General features: G+C 40.8%; 1 protein-coding gene across 5 annotated transcripts in view; it reads right to left on the reverse strand.

Annotated features, from left to right (window-relative positions):
• Positions 1-1,842: 1,842 nt before the first annotated feature.
• The window catches only part of Gpm6b (glycoprotein M6B), a 130,569-nt gene continuing 110,959 nt past the window's right edge, over positions 1,843-21,452 (reverse strand). For 3 of the 5 annotated variants that reach the window (XM_013032188.1, XM_013032187.1, XM_013032185.1), the window contains 6 exons: positions 12,333-12,519; positions 11,004-11,160; positions 9,154-9,325; positions 7,063-7,136; positions 5,289-5,354; positions 1,843-2,227 (listed from right to left, as the gene is read on the reverse strand). In XM_013032188.1, coding sequence (XP_012887642.1) covers positions 2,078-2,227; positions 5,289-5,354; positions 7,063-7,136; positions 9,154-9,325; positions 11,004-11,160; positions 12,333-12,519 — 806 coding nt within the window. In that variant the 3' untranslated portion in view covers positions 1,843-2,077. Of the gene's footprint in view, positions 2,228-2,569; positions 3,754-5,288; positions 5,355-7,062; positions 7,137-9,153; positions 9,326-11,003; positions 11,161-12,332; positions 12,520-21,452 lie in introns of those variants that run through there. The other 2 variants (XM_013032189.1, XM_013032186.1) reach the window with 1 other exon arrangement.

Below are 21,452 nucleotides of genomic sequence, written 5' to 3' on the forward strand. Positions count from 1 at the left end.
CTAATGGGCTAGTGGCATTTTATGCAAAATATAGCCAGCTGGGTTACAATGTTTTCTCATTGCTTTCACTGAAACTAGAGACGTTTGTGAGGAATAAAATGTATAGCACTCTCATGGACTAGATATCTATACAAATATGAAATCCCAATTATGCATATTTAAAAATGACACCATACTGAGAACAGAGAAAGATAGGATTTATGTATGGTAAAAAGGCAAGCGAATGAAGCTATAATTTTATTTTCATTACTCTTAGTACATCCACAACTATTTCCACCTAAATAGATCTTTAAAATAAGCATACACAAGTATTGACTATTATCTACAAATATTTATTGTAACACTTGAATAGAACTACAGGAAGCCCTTGGCACTGATAGAAAATATTGATTCACTGTTAGGTTACAAAAATTTATACATAGCAAAATTTAATGCTCTTTACATAAAAAATATTAGACTACTTCAACAAAACTTTCGAAAATTCTTGGTAATAGCTACCAGAATTAGAAAAGTAAAATTAGGCTTTTTAGATACTGCCTCTTCTAGAACACTGGACTACAACAGCACCTCCACTGCTGGAAAAAATATTAAAGTCTGTCATGCAACAGGAAAACAAAACACTAAGCTACTTGGAACAACTGTTCTACACAGAAGAGAGCTTCTTCCAATTCAAAATAATCCAAATAGGCATTTTAGGCATTAACCAAAAAAGAAATTCAAATGAAATATTTAACTTGATGTTCAATTTTAATAGCATCTTGATAAAGGTATGCTTCCTTTCATTTGAATACATTTCTGCACGTGTATATGTTTTAAAATCCAGGAAACAGCCAAACCACAAGTTAACTCTTAACATGAATATACATAGTTAACCCTATAGTATGCAGCCCCTTTTGAAAAGCACTGATGCACCCCCACAATTATATGGATCATTTCAGAAAACAACACAAAGTTTACCATCACTAATACCCAGTACCTACAGTCACTTAATGTTCTGGAACACAATGATTTAGAAGGCAAGTTTCTTTTGCAAATGGCTTAAACTCAAGCAGTTTTCTTGCTGAACATGAGACATTATTATTCCAGGAAATTAAGAAAACAATGAAATAAATACCAACCCTAATGTAAGTTACTTACGTATTCAAGTCTATAAAAGTAGGAGGTTAGAAGTTTGTGGTCAATCTGCAGTTAAGTTTTAGATAGTCGGTATGAAAACTGTAAACTCATACCCAGACCACTTAAAAATGGTTTAAGAATTGGTGGTCATTTTAATAAGGTAACACTTCTTAAGAAAAATATGGAACAAAATTCTGTTAAGGTTTTCAGGGGGGTGGGTGTCTGGCTATAATATAAATTCTTAGAAATTTAAAGCAAATATTTATTAAGGCAGAGCTGACATTTTCCCAACAAGAGTGATGAAAATGGCGTCATTTTGTTAAAATGAAATCTATTACAAAACTGATTTTTCAGTAGTAAGTTTAGCAGTTTGTTTTAGCATTATTGAAAAAACTAAATTTCTGATTCGGTCCAGGAAATTAATCAGACTGGACCTTAAAAAATTAGAAAATAAAAACACAAGTTGAAAGAATCTCATTCTCTGTTGGGCCGAAGTTTAATCAAGGTCAGCTGTCAGAAATAGAACCTCTCATCAATTTCATTTTATTTCTTACATAGATCATATCTGAGGACAGGTGGCATATGTAAATTTATTGTCACATACTTGAATGTTGGCATGTCACAGGTCCCTATCAAGTATCATATATTCCCATGGCCTAGCTCAGTAGCATTGCTCTAGCAATAAATGTGCACATGCCCCAAATGATGAAAACCATCGTTTTGTTCAAAGTGTTTCCTTTTAAAATGGCTAACATGAAACCTCCAATATTTGTTCTAAAGAAAAAGATTTACCCACTGGAAAGGTTTTTTTCCTAGAGATACATCCCAGCAGCTTGAGACAGACAGGGAAATGGTGGTACGTCTACGTTAGTTGGGTGGGATACACATCTGTACTGCAGAGCAGCTGTCTGATGATATGTCAGAGCTGTGAATTCGTCGGCTGAAATACTCTGGCAAACATTTATGTATAAGAATTGAGCTGTTCTTTTGACCGAGACTGGATATCTTGCAGTTCCTGTTCTTCCTTTGCTTTGATATCCTGGTAAGCCTGCATTTTGCTCGCATCCTTTAAGTAAGCCCAGTTAGAAGACAGTATCATGAGGAAGTGGATCTGGAAAAGAAGGGTGAGCATGATGGCTAGTGAGCATGTAAGAAGGCAAAGCGAGCTGCTAGTTAGATTAGACAGACTCAACTGTCAAAGGGGCCAAGGGTTATTTGCTATTAATACTCATTGGGCTAGCAGAATGGTCAGACACAGAGCATACTCTACCAATTTGCTTCATATTAAAAAGGTTGAAGAAAAGTTAGTACACAAATAGAGTGAACTTGGGAGGGGAAATGGCCAAAGTTATTGTTAAGAAAAAGCAAAAATGAAATACAAGATGGTGGATTTTTGTTTTGTTGTTTTTGTTTTTGTTTTTACCATTCTGAGGGTAAAGATTGATGCAGGAGCTCAGAAACACACTGTGTTTTATTGTAAATAAATGTAGTACAAAGACCTTGTCCACCTGTGGATAAAAACCAATTTCCCCAAAGGCCTGAAACTGTGAACAATATTTATTTTGTGTAAATAATTATAAAACCACATAGTTAACATAGAAAAAAATTAAACGAATGTCAAAACTGAAATGAAGAACTAAGCAAAGCATGCATAGACTCCATTAACATATTTGTAGTTGTGAAACTACATTTTTCATTTTGTAACTGTCATTTCAGTTCACACAATGTAAAACTCCTTATTTCTTTTACAGTGGATGTGGCACACTTCTTCCCCATTTATTTTCTTTTTTTTCCCCCTGCAAAATAAATCTATATCTCAATTTCTTTCCATTTCATACTTCCTTCTCCACATAGCAGACACCTTCAGATCCGGGCCCAATTTCTCTTGCCGTTTAATTCATACATGCAATTTGAGAACTCACTATGATAAAAAACAGTTACTACTCACCAAAACACAACTTAAAGTTACCAACTTGTGGGTTCTAAAGGAAATCAGGGATGATACCCTTCTTTTTCTTCATATCTAGTTTATTTGAGGGGATATTTATTTAGTAGTGAATCGTGATCATAATTGTTTTAAATCAAACTGAAAAGTCTCATTTGTGAACTATTTCCTAGAAAGAGAGTCTGACAAAATGCAATCCACATTAAAACAGTTCTCTTCCATTTTTCTCTTCAGCACTTTGTTTTCCTTTTCATCATTAAAGCCAGTTGTCAAGCAAGCAAGAACTAACGGAAAATGCAGGTATGCCAAAGCATTAATACTTCCCTTGGAGATACTGCTCAAAGTTCAAGAAAATTATTTCTCAAAGGATGCGCACCAATGTCAGTAAATAACTGAATCCTTTTCAAAATGTGGAAATAGCCAGATCTTGTGCTCATAATTCATGTACAGTAAGTAATATTATTCTACCGTGCAAAAGGAGTTAACTGAAGCTATTTACACATTACTGTAACCACACTGCAGAAAACCTAGACTGTTTTAGTCTGGAGGGGTCAGTGATATTCATGCTATAGAGGAGAGCTCGCTAAAGCTCCTTATTGGCCTTATGCAATTTAAAACTTAGTGCAGCAATCTTCCCGACTCTTAAACTTCAAAACCGCATAGTTATATGTGGTAGCCATCATGTAGATCAGCTGGTGGAAGAGAACAAAACAGGACAGTAAGATACAGGCAGTGAAGGCCCCTGTCACGACACTCTATGCTGGGGCAGGGATGGGTGCCAGCTCATACACAGTCTGGGGCCTTTCTTTTCCCCCACTTCCAGGCACAACCAATGATTTTTACATCCGGCACACACACACTTCTTTCTGATCACACGTCTATGATGTGAGTCCCTGGCTTTGCCGTCAGCTTATTAAAAAGGCTTGGATGTGTTTCAAGGATACAATGGGAGAGCTGGGTCAAGCAGCAGAATGATGAAGCTCAGTGCCTTATTTCCCCTCATCTTTCCCAAACTGCCTGCTCAGCAGCAATTCATTCTCTTCCCTGTCTATTGCTCCGCCAAGAAAACAAGGGTTTTTGGGAACCCCTGTCATGGGAAAGAATAATAATGAGGAAAACTGGAAATGACTCATTTCCAAGGGAACTCCCCCTTGCTCTAACCAGTCTTGGTGGGTTTTCTTCAAATCACAAACCAAGCTCACCCACATCTCTCTCTCTCTCACACACACACACACACACAAAACATATACAATCTGTGTTTACACAGTTGATTCTCATTATGTCCAGATTTCAAATTTGCCTGCTTGCTAAAAATGTATCTGTAACAACCAAATGGATACTTGAAGCACTTTCTCAGCCATTAGTGAGCCCATACAGAGCAATTAGTGTGCATGCTCCCAGCTGAGATTGCATAAGGCAGTGTTCTGCCTTTTTATCAGCTCTCAGGCTATAAACAAGTAAACAAGTGTCCTTCTAGAGGTATTTGTTTAGTGCCACTTTTGCATGTTTTGTTGGTTTTACTAAGGCAGCTTACAAGAAAGCTGTGCTATACCTTGCAAAAATAACATGTGTGTTAGGAAAACCTCATTCAGGCATCAGTGACAGTGTGCTTTTGGCTATGAATTCAATAGTAATGGATTGATGTTATATATGAATAAGGTTTTTCTACTGAAACACATATAAAACAATGTTATGTACTGACAGATTAGTGAAAGTGATGTGACCAGGAACTTTAAGAAACCCTACCCTCTATTACTCCTAGGAAAAATTCATTCAATCTATACACTTCAGAGTTCAAAGTGACTATAGAACATAACTACCATGCATAATGAGATCAACTATATATGTACACATGCATACGTAGAAGTATGCATGTTTCTATTTGGAGATTAAGACTTTCTGGTGAAGAAATTGTCAGTACCTCCTGTGAACATCTGTCCATGAATGAAGTCATGAAACTAAATGCTAAAAATGCAATTCCAGGTGTTGATACCCTCTCTTCTTTGCAGAGGCCAAATTATATCACTTCTCATAAGTGCCAAGACAGCCACTACTGCTTCTTGCAAACTAGACGTGTGGTAAGTTTACACAGGTGATGGTTACCCCCCGCTGAGCGCACAGATCTGTTGCTTCAGGAGGCTGATATAGGCTGGAAGGGAAATCTGTCATTTGGAGGCTTGGGGGAGGAGAGGAGCTAGACTAGAGTAGTGGAGGGATGGTTACTCACCAGGGCAATAACGGTGGCACCAGCTCCAGCACAGGCCACAATGAACAGGTGGTAGGACATATAGAACTAGGAAAGAATGACACAGGGCACAAGCGTGAGCATTGGCTGTGGAACAGAATTGTCTACATGCACTCAGAAGTGCTGCTTCATCCTCATCAGCTGCTCTCTGCGAGGCTGGACTCACACCTTCGTTCCTGTAGACTGCTGATTGCACATTGGAATCACCTGGCTACCCTTACATTTTTCCCGCTGTCCCAAGCTGCGCCCTAGAACAACGAATCTCAACATTAAGTGAAACCTCCCCTGATGACGACAGAATGTGACTGAGGTTAAGAGATTCTGCTTTGACAAGCCACATAGCGTAAGGGCCAATCATTTTTGTCACTTGGTGCTTTCCAAACACACATCAGTACCTCCTGAAATAGGCATAGTGCCTGCCAGTATACTTAGGAATTTTGTTTGCAAAGGCGCAATGCCTATGTGCCTCTTTATAGTTATATAAAATTATATATGTATGTACATATGTCGAAATGATCCCCAAGATATGGAGACAAGAGATGTCTTTTCCATTGTTGGTGGTGGTTCTGTTTGCTTTTCTTCCTGTGTGGTTCATTCGTGGGTCTATCTCTGGGAGGAAGGGAAAGGCACAGAAGTCGAGGGGGAAAGGGCAGCAGTGAAGCTCACTGGACACTGATGCATGTTTTCATTTGGAAATTAAGACTTCCTGGTATAGAAATGAACTACACAACTTGTTGGTGGAGATGGGAGGGAGGGACTGGGAGAGAATGAGGGAACAGAAGACACTGTATGAAAGAGGATGTACTCATTACCTGACTCATGCAGTTGTAACCCCTCTCAACATCACCTCTATCATAACAATAAAGTAAATTTAAAAAATAGTTTTGTTTGATAAACGGTTGTATGCCCACTACTGAAGAATACCAGAAGGTCAAGAGAGTTTAAATCAAAGTGTTAGCATATATTGCCAATTTAAGGATGACTGAGAAATGGAGAAAAAAAACCCTGCAAGATGTTCTGGAGCACAAGCATCAAATCCATGGCCTTATGCATGCGAGCCAGGCACCGTGCCCATGAGCTATCATCAGCTTTTGGCCTTTTGATATTGGGTCTGGCTGTGTATCCCAGGCTGTCCTCCAAGTTATGATCCTCTTATCTCTGCCTCCTGACTGCTAGGATTATAGGTATGTAGCACCTGACTGTGACCTCTTATTAAAACTTTGGAATATGTACAAATTCAGGGGAATCTTTTCCAGTTTTCGGTGAGAAATGTTTGAGAAACTTTGTGAAAGGCAAAAAGCATTGACTCTCAGATTGATAGGTACAGGATCACTCCTAAATTTTTGCTCTAAGGAAAAACTCACCTAGTTGACTGGATTATATGACTTCTTTTTTTCCTGTCAGTCATGGGGCCTGAGCACTGTGTTCAACTCTGCAGCTCAAGGCAATGCTCCAGCACTTGAGCCACAGCACCACTTCCAGTTTTCTGGTAGTTAATTGGACATAAGAGTCACACTGACTTTCCTGCCATGGCTGGCTTTGAACTGTGATCCTCAGACCTCGGCTTCTTGAATAGCTAGGATTACAGGTGTGAGCCACCACCCCTGGCAATATGACCATTTTTGTAGGTGGAAAATGAACAACAATGACCACATAGAATTCAATGAAGAGTTTACATAAAGCCTTTGGACAATCCCAGCCAAGAGAACCCTTTTTCTCCATCTAAGTCAGGAGACTAGAATCATGACAGCTTTACCTCATTTGTGTTACAGATGTTCTCCAGAGCCGAGCCACATATTTTTCCTGGGAAAGCATTCCAAGGGATGATACCTGCAAAGGAAAGCCCAACAGAATGTGAGTGCAGGGTTGATTGGGGGGTGGTTCTTTTTTTGTTTATTAGTTAAAAGTGCTGCATTCCTCATTTAATAATTGGAGTATCTGCTGTCTGCAAAGCAGTCATTTAGGAATAAAGAATAAGCCATTTAGACAATAAGGTAAATAGTAAAAACAGGAATATCTTCTTACCCCAGAGGCCAGGGTCTTTCACTATAACTCTGTACCACTTGTGCAATTTTGTACCATTACTGAGGAACTTGAAATCTCACTTGGATTTTTTTTTTTTTGCTCAAGACTGTTGTTGCTTTACTACTTGAGCCATACCTCCTGTACTTCTAGCTTTTTTGCTGATAATTTGAGATAAGAGTCTCACAGGCTTTTTCTGAATTGGCTGGCTTCAAATAGATCCTCAGATCTCAGCCTCTCAACTTGGATTACAGAAATGAGCTGTGAATGCTGCTTCCTATCCTTCTTTAAAGCATAGATGATGTTTAAATATTAGGCACCACTCAGTTTACACTTCTCTTAGGAGGTAAGGACAGAATATTTAAAATAACAAGTTCTTATTCCTTTCTTCCCTGACATTGGCCAAGAGTAAAAACTTTGTCCCTCAGAAGAATGGGAAATTGTCTCTGAAACCAGTGATTTTCAAGAATAACTGGTTTGGGCTGGGAAGGTGGCTCAGTGGTAGAGCGCTTGCCTTGCATGCATGAGGCCCTGGGTTCGATTCCTCAGCACCACATAAGCAGAAAAAAAAAGCTGGAAGTGGCGCTGTGGCTCAAGTGGTAGAGTGCTAGCCTTGAGCTGAAGAGCTGAGGGACAGAGCCCACGCCCAGAGTTCAGGCCCCATGACCAGACACTCCCCCACCCCAAAAAAAAGAATACTGGTTTAAATTCTATAGAATTTTAAAAGATTACTGGCTCAAAACTTTATGGAAGAAAGTTATTTTTAAAGTGCAGGGAAATTATATACACTCAAATATTTCTTTATAAACACATTTAAACACCAACAAAGGCTCTATTTTTAAGTCTTTTCTAAAAAAATAGTGTTGTGTGTCTGGAGAAGAGATCAATATGATGGAGAGTTTTCGATGTGCTGCATGATAATAGTAAGCCAAATGAGAAACACCAGGAGCAAAAATAATGATCTAAAAGCTATTGAGTCGGCTCCCAACATCTGAAGGCAGTTTTCACACAGCATGACCTTGATGACTGTGAAGTATCTTTGGTACTGGAGTTTGAAGTTAAAGGCTCTAATTCACTGGGCTCACTTCCTTGGCTGGTGCTCTACCAAGTTGAGCCATACCTCCAGCCTGGCTTTTGGCTGGCTATTTTGGAGATCAAGTTCTGTGGACTTTTCTGTCTGTCTGGCTTTAAATCAGCATCTTCTGTGTCCTCTGGATCTTAGCCTCCTAAGTAGCTAAGATTAAAGGCATGAGCCACTGATATCTCACTACATCTGGATTTGGGGTTGAGTTTTTCAGTATAGGTAAAGTTCAAGCAGTCTTTTTACAAGGAATTGACTTAAAGAGTTGAATGTGCAAAGCAATTGAGTTGTACAATAAGTGCAGTATTTTAGATAGAAAGTGTTATAAGACTGAAAAGAAGTGGAAGAAAATACATTTAAACTTTTTTCTTTTACAAGATCTCTAGAAGTCTTTTTGGGTTGAACTATATTAGAAAGTTCTATATTGTAAAATGCTTCTTTACTCCACATTTAAAATTTACAATAGAAGCCAGGCACTGGTGGCTCACGCCTGTAATCCTAGCTATTCAAGAGGCTGAGATCTGAGGATCACTGTTCAAAGCAGGCCTGAGCAGAAAAGTCTGTGAGATTCTTATCTTCGATGAACCACCAGAAAACCGGAAGTGGTGCTGTGACTCAAAGTGGTAGAGCACTAACTTTGAGCAAAAAGAGTGCAGGGACAGTATTGAGGCCCTGAGTTCAAGCTTCACAAACAACAGAAAAAAAGAGCATAAGCAATTCATAGGAAGAAATAAAAGGAAGTACCATATTGTCGAACATCCACACAAATTTGCTCCACACCGGTGGTCCCATTGGTCTGTGGTGACTTGATGACTTCGCAAGTTGACCATATGTTATAGAACATAAACACGGGCACTGCTGAGAAACCAAACACACCCAGCCAGGCCACTCCAAGCACATAGGTGAGGAAAACGAACTAGGCAGAACAAGAAGAGAAAGAATCACTGAAATCAGTAGGTACATCCCCCAGAGCAGAGACTACATTTCTAAGCCTAGTACCAACCTGTGCGATATAGGATGTATTCTGGGGGACCCCACTAATCTATGGCACCAAGAGAGAAATGCCAGTACAGCATGGGGGAGCAAGAGAAGATCAAATTGTCCATGCTTTAAATGGAGGATCTTCAATGGTAGTGCCCCAAGAGATCTCAGGGTCTTTTCAGGTCCCTCTTTTAAACATCAAGAGCATAAGGCCCCAAAAGTTGACCATACACTGTAGGGGCACAGAGCTAATTTGCAACAGAGCCTCTCACATGACACTCTTTTTATCTCTTTTTTTTGCATTGGGATAAACCAAAAAATGTATTCTGTTAGTAAAATAGCAAAAATAAAGGGGAAAAATACAAGAAGTGTTTGATCTCCTCCCATCTCCTTCCCCTTCCCCTTCCCAAATAGGCCCCTTCGATTTTCAAGTGGTTGAGGTTTTTTTCTTTGTTTCAATTCTAGATTCCACACATAAGAAAAACAATGTAATATTTATATGAATCTGGCTTATTTTGCTTCACATGATGGACTTCAGTTCTATTTCCTTTTTTTGCAAATGATAGAATTCTTCTTTATGTTTTGTGGTTCCAGTATTGGGGTTTGAACTCAGGGCTTGGGCACTGTTTTTTTTAAGCTAAAGACTGGAATTCTATCACTTGGGCCACAGCTCCACTTCCAGCTTTTTGACAGATAATTGGAGATAAGAGTCTCATGGATTTTTCTACCCAGTCTGTCTGTGAACCACCATCCTTTGAATCTCAGCCTCCTGGGTATCTAGCATTGCAGGCCACTGACACCTGGCTATGCTAGGGTACTTTTTAACCAAGTATTTTCAACTTTCAATTTTTAAGATGTATTCTCCTGTAGAGTAAATATGTGCAGATGTTTTGTGACCATAAAGGGCCAGATGACAGGAACTTGGGCTGGTTTTGCTATAACTATTCAAGTCTGCCACTGCCCCAAAACTAGTTACAGATAAAATCCACATGGCTGGATACCAGCAAAATTCTTCATATTCAATATGTCAACTTGTGTAATTTTCGCATGTCATGTTATGTTATTTATTTGGCTTTATCTTGTTTAAATAAATAAAAACCATTCTCACCTCTCAAAAACAAGCAGCAGGCCAAATTGGTCCACAGGTATTGCTCATTACCTTGTGTTAGACTGTGAGCACCTTGACAAAGAGCCTACTTTAGATGAGCAAAGTGCAGTGAGGTGCATAGTACATTGGATGCTGGCAAAGGACTGGGACTATGGATGCTAGGAAATGGATGTCTTTTTGTTCCACTACTCATGCACACAAAGGGAAATACTGAGACAATAAGAAGCTATCTCCTCCTATACTGGGTTCATTACATTTAAAGACATCTCTTACTTATTAGCTTAGGTTGATAAGAGAAACATTTGTTGTCGTACTACCAGACATTTATCATTTATTATCAATAACATACTAAAGGGTCTCAAATTGCTAAGTCTTCATTGGTAAGATCAATGTGCACATCCTTACAGTTTTAACCAAAGAGACGCTTTCTGCACACACACACACACACACACACACACACACACACACACACAGAGTTCTGTTGTACATTGAGGTTTATACTCACCATTCCACTGATGCATCGGCCACAAGCAGTTGTTTTAAATTCACCATGCAGCTCTTTTACTGCGCTTGTGGTATAAAAACCTTCTGCCAAGAGAATAATGCCATACAAGAAGAAAAAGGATGCAATCCCATAGATGACATACTGCATCAGTTGTATCCTACAGAAAGAAGAGATTTTTTTTTTTGTCGGTCATGGGGCCTGAACTCTGGGCCTGGTCACTGTCCCTGAGCTCTTCAGCTCAAGGCTAATGCTTTAACACTTGCGCCACAGCACCACTTCCGGTTTTCTGGTGGTTCATTGGAGATAAGAGTCTCATGGACTTTCCTGCCCAGGCTGGCTTTGAACCATGATCCTCAGATCTCAGCCTCCTGAGTAGCTAAGATCATAGCATGAGCCACCAGTGTCCAGCAAGCATACACGTTTTAAAGCTTCTTAGAAGACTGAAAGTCATAGGCTGAGATCACTAGGTCATTAACTCAATATACCTTGCCCAGATTCAGTCTTGGTAAAAATACTTTCCCTGTGCATAGCTGGTATACAGTGAGTCCTTTGTATTGCTTGATCTCTCCTACCAACTTTCTCAACTCTGCTCATTTCTTTGGATATCAATTGTAAACCACCAAACAATGATGCCCTAAAAATTCTCCCAACATAATTTCATTTTGGAAAAATGTCTTCCACTTTGGGGGAGACACTTCTTATGATTACAAAACACATAAACACTGTGAAACTTGGGAATTAAAGGGAAAACTGCTGATGGAAAATGGAGGGGGGGAAAGTATTTGACAGAAAAACAAATATTGTGGCTGAGCTGGAGCGATTATGAGCCTCTGCTTGGCAGTTGTTAAGATGCCTCTGAGAATGATTCCAGAGGTAGAAGGTGGAGGTGTGGGTTAAATCCCCCAGGACTTGCCCATTTCTGCATGGGGATGGGAGTACAAGGTGTCCCCTGCGATTTGTTCTTCTGCCTGAGAATTCACATTCAAATGCTACTCCTGTATATGTAAGGGTTGGGGTTAAGTCTTCAGTTGAGCTCTTATCGTTGCAGGGGTGTTCAATTCCTGGAGGAACACTGGCAGCGACCTATTACCTGGGAACCATGCTGACTCTCTCTGATGAGATGGTCAGCAGCATAACATGTTACTGTCCTCCATGACGATCGCTATTATGTGCATCTTGTCATTTGGCTTTTGTCCTGGACTTTTTCTGTCTATCTATAGTGAGTGCTCATTGAAAGCATCAGTTTTCTGCCAGAAGACACAATAGTCTTTCAGAAAACAGATGGTCCCACCTCAAATAATATTTTGTCAAAGGGAAGCAAATACATACACTTCGCTCAGCAGGGCATGGTCACTGGTGTTGGTGGAGAAATGTTGCTCGAGAATTGCCACGGTGCCGGCAAGAGCCACATGCCCACAGCCGCAGAACAAGGCGACTCCAGAGAAGCACAAGATGGTGGCCACCAGGGAGGCATAGGGGACTCCTCCCAGACACTTGATGCAGCATTCGAAGCAGCCTGGACCCAAGGGAGAGAAAACCAGCCTTGATGGGAGAGGTCTTCATGAACCCTACAATTAGCACAGACGTTTCTACTTCTCCATCTCCTCTCTCAAGCTCTATAGCTAATACATCAACATCCCAACAAATGGGTAGAGGGGTCATCCTCACAGTCTCAGATTCTGCCACTGGGGACTGAGGCTCCAAGAGGGACCATAACAATATGCTCAGGGTCTGGAAGGGTTCTTACAGTTTCCTGACCTTGTACTAACATAGCCAAAAGAGAATGACAATGAAGCAGCAGTTCCATGAAGAAATGAATAGTCTTCTCTAGACTCAACCTTGGGAGGTTTTCAAGTATAACCACTGCCTGAGCAGCCAATGGCTTCCCCCAAGCCCTTGACCTCCAGGGAAACTGGAAGAATCCCATACAGTAACGACACTTTGGCCAGGTTTGGAAAAATATCAAGGGATGGAGGGGGAGGGGGAAGGGGATCCTCTTGGAAAGATCATAAGTATTTGGGGTCCCCAGTCTAGTGAAATTCCATGTCACTAAGATCTACTCAAATGGATCCACTCAAGTTTCATTCAAGTTGATATCAGAAATTGCCTCAAACTTTTAATACCAACTCTCCCAGGCAGCACCAGTCATTTATTCAGTCTCCCTCCTCCTCAACCGACTTCCATCTTCCCCCTGCCCCCACACAGACATTCAGAGTCAGAACCCAGGCCTGGTAGGTGATATTTAAGCACTTGAAGGGGAAAAAGGAACAGAAGAAGAAAAAAAAAAGAAAAGAAAAGAAGACAAAATGAGCATCCATGAAGTGAAATGAAGGAGATAGAACCATATTCACACTTAATCTTGAGAAAATGATTCTCAAACTCTTCATTTTTAAAATAAGCTTGGACGTGAAATGTCCAAAAAGGCCTCTCTGACAGCCTCAGCCAGGTGACACTTACAGTCTGGAGACATTTCTGTCTCCCATCTAGTCTTACTGTGCTGGGCATCAGGATAACATCAGAATGTCTCCTGGCTTCCCAGCCCTGTTTATATTAGCCAGACCCTCCAGTAAATGACTTGTTGAGCAAACTGAACTTTTACTGCATTAAGATGTTTAACAGCGATCAAGAGCAATTCATTACTTTGGTGCAGGCACAAGAAGCAGTTAAATTTATTTCCCTGAAATGGTCATACTAGTATTTAGGGAGTGAAAACCCAGCATGAAACACCAGCGATGAACTTTTCTACATTGAGAAGTGTCCATGCAATACTAGCATTTGTTTAAACCTACCGTGGAGAATGACTTACTAGAATGCTCTTTTGTTAGTTGAAAAATACAAAATGCCAATTTTCAGAAGAAGCTTGTGCTTCTGTCTACTTCAAAAGATAACCAGCTATTTTCAGGAAGACCAAACTTCCTGAAATGGACTTATGAAGCTTTATAAAATAGAAACCAGCACACGATGTGGTCCAAGTTCATGAGCAAGTCAAAGGCTATAGAATGCTGGGCACTGGTGGTTCACGCCTGTCATCCTAGCTACTCAAGAAGCTAAGATCTGAGGATCATGGTTCAAGGCCAGCCCAGGAAGAAAAGCCCACCAAGACTCTTATCTCTGATTAACCAACAAAAAGCCCAAAGTAGAGCTGTGGTTCAAGTAATAGAGTGCGAGCTTAGTGAAAAAGCCAAGTGAGAGCACGAGGCCCTGAGTTTGAGCCCCAACACTGACACAAGAAAATAAAAAGCTATGGATACTTGAGATTTGTGAACATGGATGTTGGGAGTTCAAACTTACTTTGTCCTATGACTTTCCGAGTGACAGGAGTGCAGCTAAGTTCCAAGTTAAGAGAAACCTAAGCCGGGCGCTGGTGGCTCACACCTGTAATACCAGCTACTCAGGAGGCTGAGATCTGAGGATCATGGTTTAAAGCCAGCCCAGGCAGGAAATCCTATGAGACTCTTATTTCCAATTAACCACCAGAAAACCAGAAGTGGTGCTCAAGTGGTAGAACACTGGCCTTGAGCTGTAGAGCTCAGGGACAGTGCTTGGGCCCACAGTTCAAGCCCCACGACCAACAACAAAAAAAGAAGAAGAACCCTAACAACCTCAGCCTTGGCGGTGTCATACTATATGAAGAGAAAACAGATCTGTGTGTTACACCATCTACAACTGGCCCCTATTCTCATTCTATGATATTAAGAGCAAGATGCCCACTGTCCTGGTGTATCTTAATGCAGGTAGTCTTTATTGGACAAAGCTGTGTGGCCCTGGGACTGCATTGTCCAATTAAGTAGCCACTAGCACAGGTGGCTATTAAAATTTTGTTTTAAAAGGAACAATTCAGAGCCTCAGCAACACTAGTGGAATGTACCATGTACAATAATCACTTGTGCTAGAGGCTACCATAATGGAAAGCACAGATACAAAACATTTTGTCATCATGCAATACTGCTTTGGAGGACATATTTTCACTGGTCATGGTTTCTGTCATAGGAACTGAAACACGTTCATTTTCTATCATGTGAACTGAGTGCTAGCTAGGTTTTACCCGTTATCCTTCCTGGGTGGGGGTCAACCATTGTGCTTAGCATCTGGGATACATATCTTTTTTTTTTTTTTTGGTCGCTCGTGGGGCTTGAACTCTGGGCCTGGGTGCTGTCCCTCAGCTCTTTAGCTCAAGGCTAGTTCTCTATCACTTGAGCCACAGTGCCACTTCCGGTTTCCTGAGTGGTTTATTGGAGATAAGAGTCTCACAGACTTTCATGCCTGGGCTGGCTTTCAACTGCGATTCTCAGATCTCAGCCTCTTCAGCAGCTAGGATTACAGGTATGAGCCACCAGCACCCAGCTTGGGAAACATATCTGAAATAAGACATCTTCATTTATTTTCCAGTCATGGAGCTTGAACTCTGGGCCTGGTCACTGTCCCTGAGTTTCTTTGTGCCCAAGGCTCGAGACCACTTGGGCCACAGCACCACTTCCAGCTTTTTCTGAGTAGGTTATTAGAGATAACAGTCACACAGACTTTCCTCTCCTAGCTGACTTAGAACCATGATCCTCAGATCTCAGCCTCCTGATAGCTAGGATTACCGGCGTGAGCCACTGGCACTGGGCTCCACATCTTCACTTTTAAAATCAGTCTAATGCTACAGGCACACAAGTAGCATACTCATTATGCTGTAGCATAATGATAGCCAAGATTGAGACTGTTGGGCCAGCAAAGGAGGGTGGAGAAGAGGGCCAGAGGGAAGGACAGAGGGAATATTATTCATACTATAGAAGAGACAGGAAAGGTTCTGTACAGAAAGACATAGCATGTGGAATAAACAAGTGACATGGTGGCAGTGATTTATAACCTGAAAAAGGTTCACTGATTTAATGTATATTTTTCATTATATACATTTAATAAACTCATGTCCTTTTTCATCATTTGGTATTAAGATTAGGTATTACGGTACAATGCATTCATCCTTTAACAATAGAACTCATCCTTCTAAATTCACAGTTGCCACCTCCAGAAGATCTTCCATCCAAGGTTTAGAGTATTCTGCTTCTGTCAAATGAACTATGACAACTGCTCCCAGGCTCCAAAAGACAAGTGTGGTTAGAAGACAATACTGTCCAATCCCCAATGGGCACAGTAGATGAAGGCTGAAATTGCCCTACAATTTATGTACACCACGCTGTGGATCTCATTTTAGAATAGCAGAGAAACCAAGGTTCTAAGAAACTAGGGGAATCACTCCAATGAATCACACTCTAAGTTTTCAGCAGATGGTTTAATTGGTGGCTGATAGAACTCTGGTTCCTGCAGAACTGAAATGACTAATTATATCAGTCGTCTTTGTCCCATGCACACAGATGAAATTCTTATAGACCCTGCCAGCCAAAATGACTAGAAGCTTCTGGTGTACAATCTGAGAAAAACTGTTAGGAAATAATACTGCTGGATATAGAAGCTTACTTAGTTTGGTTGGGCAGTTATATAAAGCCCCATATTATATGCGGGATAGATATCCAATTGTTTATAAATGGGTTGCTCCCCCACTGTATCCTCTGTGTCAATCTAGAAGTCACTTCTATCTTCAGTGTGCAAGATATTGCTGAACATCAGGCACTTTGGTCACATGACTTGGCTCAGTATCAGAACATTGGGCTGCCCTCCTGAAGGGGGCGCTACATGAACACATAAGTCATATACCCTTGAAGCTGGTCTGAATGCTCCTCACCATCATGGACTGTACCATATACACACTGGAAGTAGCTAGGATGACAGGCATGAGCCGCCAGCACCAGAGCAGTTTTTTCTTTTTGAATAAGTTTGAGATGAGTATCAATTGCTATTGAGAAGCTGTTTTAGCCCTAAAATGGCAGCAGTACATAGATGGGGCAGACTGCATGGGTTGGGAAGCTTGATACACCTACTATAAATCTTTACAGAAAACATTTGAAGATCCATGTCTAAAAGTGGTTGTCAGTATTCAGTCTAGTCTCTGAACCACCGGCAGTAACGGGAGTACGTGAAAAAAGCAAATTCTAGCCAGGCACTGGTGGCTCACACCTGTAATCTTAGCTACTCTGGAAGCGGAGATCTGAGGATCATGATTCAAAGTCAGTCCAGGCAGGAAAGTCTGTAAGACTCTTATCTCCAATGAACCACCAAAAAAAAAAAAAACACCCATAAGTAGATTTATGACTAAAGTAGTAGCTCACTAGCCTTGAACACAAAAGCTTAAGGACAGCACCTAGGCCCTGAATTCAAGACCTAGGACCTGCACAAAGAATAATAAAAGCAAATCCATAGACCCCCTTCTCTTCTCAAGAACAAGTGGCTCAGAACCTCTGGGACTGGACCCGCAAGTCTATGTTACCACATATCTTGGTGATTTCCAGGAATAATCTTAGGTCTAACGTAGATCAACCAACTCTGTGCAGGCAATATAACAATCCCTGCTTTCTGTAAGAACAGGACAACTTTTGAGAAGCTCATTTCTAGTCAGTAGTGTCATCTTTCCGGTCTGTGGCATCTTTCCAGATTGTGGCACCCTGAGTCTATGTGTATGTAGTGTCTGCTTTCACATACAGTGGTGTTTGGCATTTTCTTCCTATGAAAATGATGGCCTACTAGGATTTGGCCATGACACTTGAGCTACTTGAAAATCAAATGGCAAGTTCTAGGGGGCTGCAAGAAAGAAAAACAAAATATTCCCAGTTGTTCAGTTGCCCCCAAAAGAGTGCAGTTAGAGTGCTTTTGTGGAGCCAAGCAAGAAGTGGTGACCTCAGAATTTCTTACATCAAAGAGGCTTTGATGGGCATAGGCAGAGACTGAGGAAACAGGTAGAGAGCAGTCACGTGAGCAAGGGGACTTAAAAACACCCCATGTATTCTGGGAGACCCTATGCAGACAAAGGAAGTGGATCTCAGATCTATGCTGTCCCCAGTATGAGAAGACACCTGCAAGCTGATGATTTTCTGCACATTGGAGTAGCTCCCAGGATCAACAGAACATTACTCTGCTAAAGACTAATGCTAGCTAAGAAAGATCAGTGCTTTGCCTGAATACTTTCATGAATCCACAGACTTGAGTTTTCCCAAGCTTTAAACTAGCACTGAGAATATTGATGAACGTGAGCTAGAAAGGGAAAGGAAAGTATTTTTTTTGGTCTGTTTTTGTCTTTTTTTTTCTTTAGTGATTATGATCTCATGGATAAAGAAAAAAATCAATGCTAAGTTTTTAAAGCACATTTTATTAGTAATTTTTGATACCTTTTACCAATCCTCCCAAATTAATTTCTTAAGCTTTCATTTAGCTGATCCCTAGCTAAAGAGTTTTAGATTCTGATTCACACAAAAGCTCCAGTGTGTAATAGCCTAAGGCAGTTTAAATATAAGCCACACAGTAGGGAGAAAAAAATACACATCAATGCCTTTAACTCTCAATGGCCATTTTGTCTCCAGCATCCCTAGAACCTTTTGTGCAGAACAACAGAATAAAACATCTTTTGTCCCTGGGCTTGCGGATGGCTGTTGCCATGGCTGTGAGTTCATAATGGCCAAGTGATTTGCCCAAGTTGTCCATGATCTTGGCTGCAGACTTAATGGTGGCTCAGAAGGAAAGCCAGCGGAAACCAGGACTCCGATTCCTCCACAGGGAATGAATGTCACATACACACATACACCACACACCCCTCTTTATGAGGCCTTCCTTACCACATTACCACTTCCTAATGAGCCACAAAATTCAAAAGAAAAGGAGCAAGATCCAAGGCTTGCAACTTCGAAATATAGCAACAGGGAAAATGGAGGCAGACAGAATGCTACTTTAGAGAAGCAGAAGGGAAAGTAGGCAGACAGAAACCTTCCCAATGCAGTGTGGGCTGAGTATTCCCAACAGGGGATGATTGTGCTCCTTGGGCAACATCTGGCAATGGCTGGAGTTATTTTTGGTTGTCACAGCTGGAAGAAGAAATGCTACTGGCATCTAGTGAGTAGAGGCCAGAGATTATACTTCTAATCCCCAAACAAAGAAGGATTAGCCCCCACATGTCAATAGTGTCAAGGGTTAGAAACTCTGCTCTGAGGTTACAACTCTCCACCATGAGCTTAGACAGCAGGTGACACTACTAAATGATAAAAATCTCAAATAAAGACTTACAAAAATATCTACTCTCGTGCTGGGAAGGTGGCTCAGTGGTAGAGCACTTGCCTTGCATGCATGAGGCCCTGGGTTCCATTCCTCAGCACCACATAAGAAAAAAGAAAAAAGCCGGAAGTGGCGCTGTGGCTCAAGTGGTAGAGCACTAGCCTTGAGCTGAAGAGCTGAGGGACAGCGCCCAGGCCCAGACTTCAGGCCCCACGACTGGACCCCCCCAAAAATATCTACTCTGTTTCAAAATATAGAAAAGTTCTTATATTTTTTCCGACACATTAGAATCATCTAGAAAGCCTTTGAAAAGCTAGCGTTTACCCCCAGTCCAGTTAAGCTTGAGTTTCCATGGGTAGGATTCAAAATGAAAGGGTTCATGTTTAAAGCTCCTAGGTGATTTCAAGAAATGCACAAGTTGGAAAACAGGTTATGTAGAATAGGAGCCAGGAAACTGTATCCCACAGGCCAAATCCGGCTCTCTCTATATGTGGCCTGGGAACTAAGCATGAGTTTTACATTTCTAAATGGTTGGAGGAGAGAGAGAATCTCAAAAAAGTATTTGGTGACACATGGGAAGTATATGAAATTCAAATTGGTATCCATAAATGAAGTTTTATTGGCACACAGCCACAAATATTCATTTACATGTTGTTTATAGCTCCCGTCAAGCCAGAGAAGCAGATTGCAGTTGCCACAAGTACTGAAGCCCTTTCAAGGAATAGTTTGCAGAGCTCTGTGGAAGATCAGTGGTCTGCAAACTTTAATACAAACTTGAAAAATGCAGAATTCTGATTAGGGCAGTCCAACAGCAGCCCTGGTGTCAAAAAAGAATAGGCCGCGAAGCTCTGGGAGACTCCAGGTCCCTTTCAGGAGATCTGTGAGCTCTACACTGAAAAAATAATAGGGCTGTCATTTACTTTTGTCACTCATTGACATTTGCATAGTAAAATTTCTTGATGTCTTATAAACATCCTCTGCCAGGCATCAGTGGCTCATGCCTGTAATCCTAGCAACTCGGGAGGCTGAACTCTGAGAGTTCATGGTCCCAAGCCAGCGCAGGCAGGAAAGTCCATGAGTCTCTTATCTCCAGTGAACCACCAGAAATCTGGAAGTGGTACTGTGGCTCCAAGTGGTATAGCACTAGCCTTGAGTGAAAAAACTCAGGGACAGCACCAAGGCCCTGAGCTTAAATTAAGCCCAATGATCGACCAAAACAAAAACAGGAAAAAAACCCCAACATCCTTGGTGCAATCAAAAATTATTTTAGCAAACATCAACACAAGCATATCCCTCTTGAATATTCTGTATAGTGAAATGGGAAGAAAGATTCATAAAGCATGTCAGCTACATTCCAGGGTATGTGATCTTCAGGAAAGTTCTACAATGACCTACAAACAACTGGTATCTTTTTTTTTCATAGTGCCATTGTTTTCTTGAAAAAAATTAGTGACAACTATAGTTACTCAAACATTGGTATTTGCCAAAAATTCTTTTCAAATTGAACTCAGTAGCTTGTCATTTCAACAAAAACAACTGATAGTATCTGTTGCCAGTGAAACTAGAAAAACTTGCACCTGCCCGAGTGAGACTGACAGCTTCCCAAGTCTAGAGGACACCTTGATGACAGCAGCCATGATAAGAACCAATCGGCATTTTTTTTTGGTCATAGGGTAATAATATGTGTTTATATTTGGAATAGCTGGACAGCTCAGAGAACCCACACTTTCCAACCAGTGTGGTTTTACAAACGCCTTCTTGAATATAAAAGCCAATTGAAGTACAAGATGGAACAATACACCCACAATTATTTGGGAAACTATTAAAATACTCCTCCTTTCTCCACCTACAAACCTGTGCAAATGAGTATTCTTCATGGATCTCAACGAAAGGAAGACATCCAAGATTCTTCTGAATGACGGCAGAGGCAAAATCTAGTCTGATATTAAGTTAGATATTGAAAAGATTTGTAAAAATTTAAAACAGTACTTATACTTCTCCTTAAGTATTATTTTTATTTGGAAAAAGGTATCTTTTCTAAACACTATTTAGGATAAAACATAATGGGCCTATTGAATAAGTAACTTTATCAGTGGTGGATCCCTTGCCTACCAGGTGCAAGGCAGATCCCAAACATCACACAGCAAAGTTTATTATGAAGCATTACATTCAAGCTGGGCACTGTAATCCTAGCTACTCAGGAGGCTAAGATCTGAGGATCACAGTTAGAAGCCAGCTCACGGACAGGAAAGTCCGCAGGCTCTTACTTTCAATTAAAATAATTAATCTCCAAAAGGCCAGAAGTGGAGC

Source organism: Dipodomys ordii, unplaced genomic scaffold (assembly GCF_000151885.1).
Source record: "Dipodomys ordii isolate 6190 unplaced genomic scaffold, Dord_2.0 Scaffold150, whole genome shotgun sequence".
In the NCBI taxonomy this organism is placed as follows: Eukaryota; Metazoa; Chordata; class Mammalia; order Rodentia; family Heteromyidae; genus Dipodomys; species Dipodomys ordii.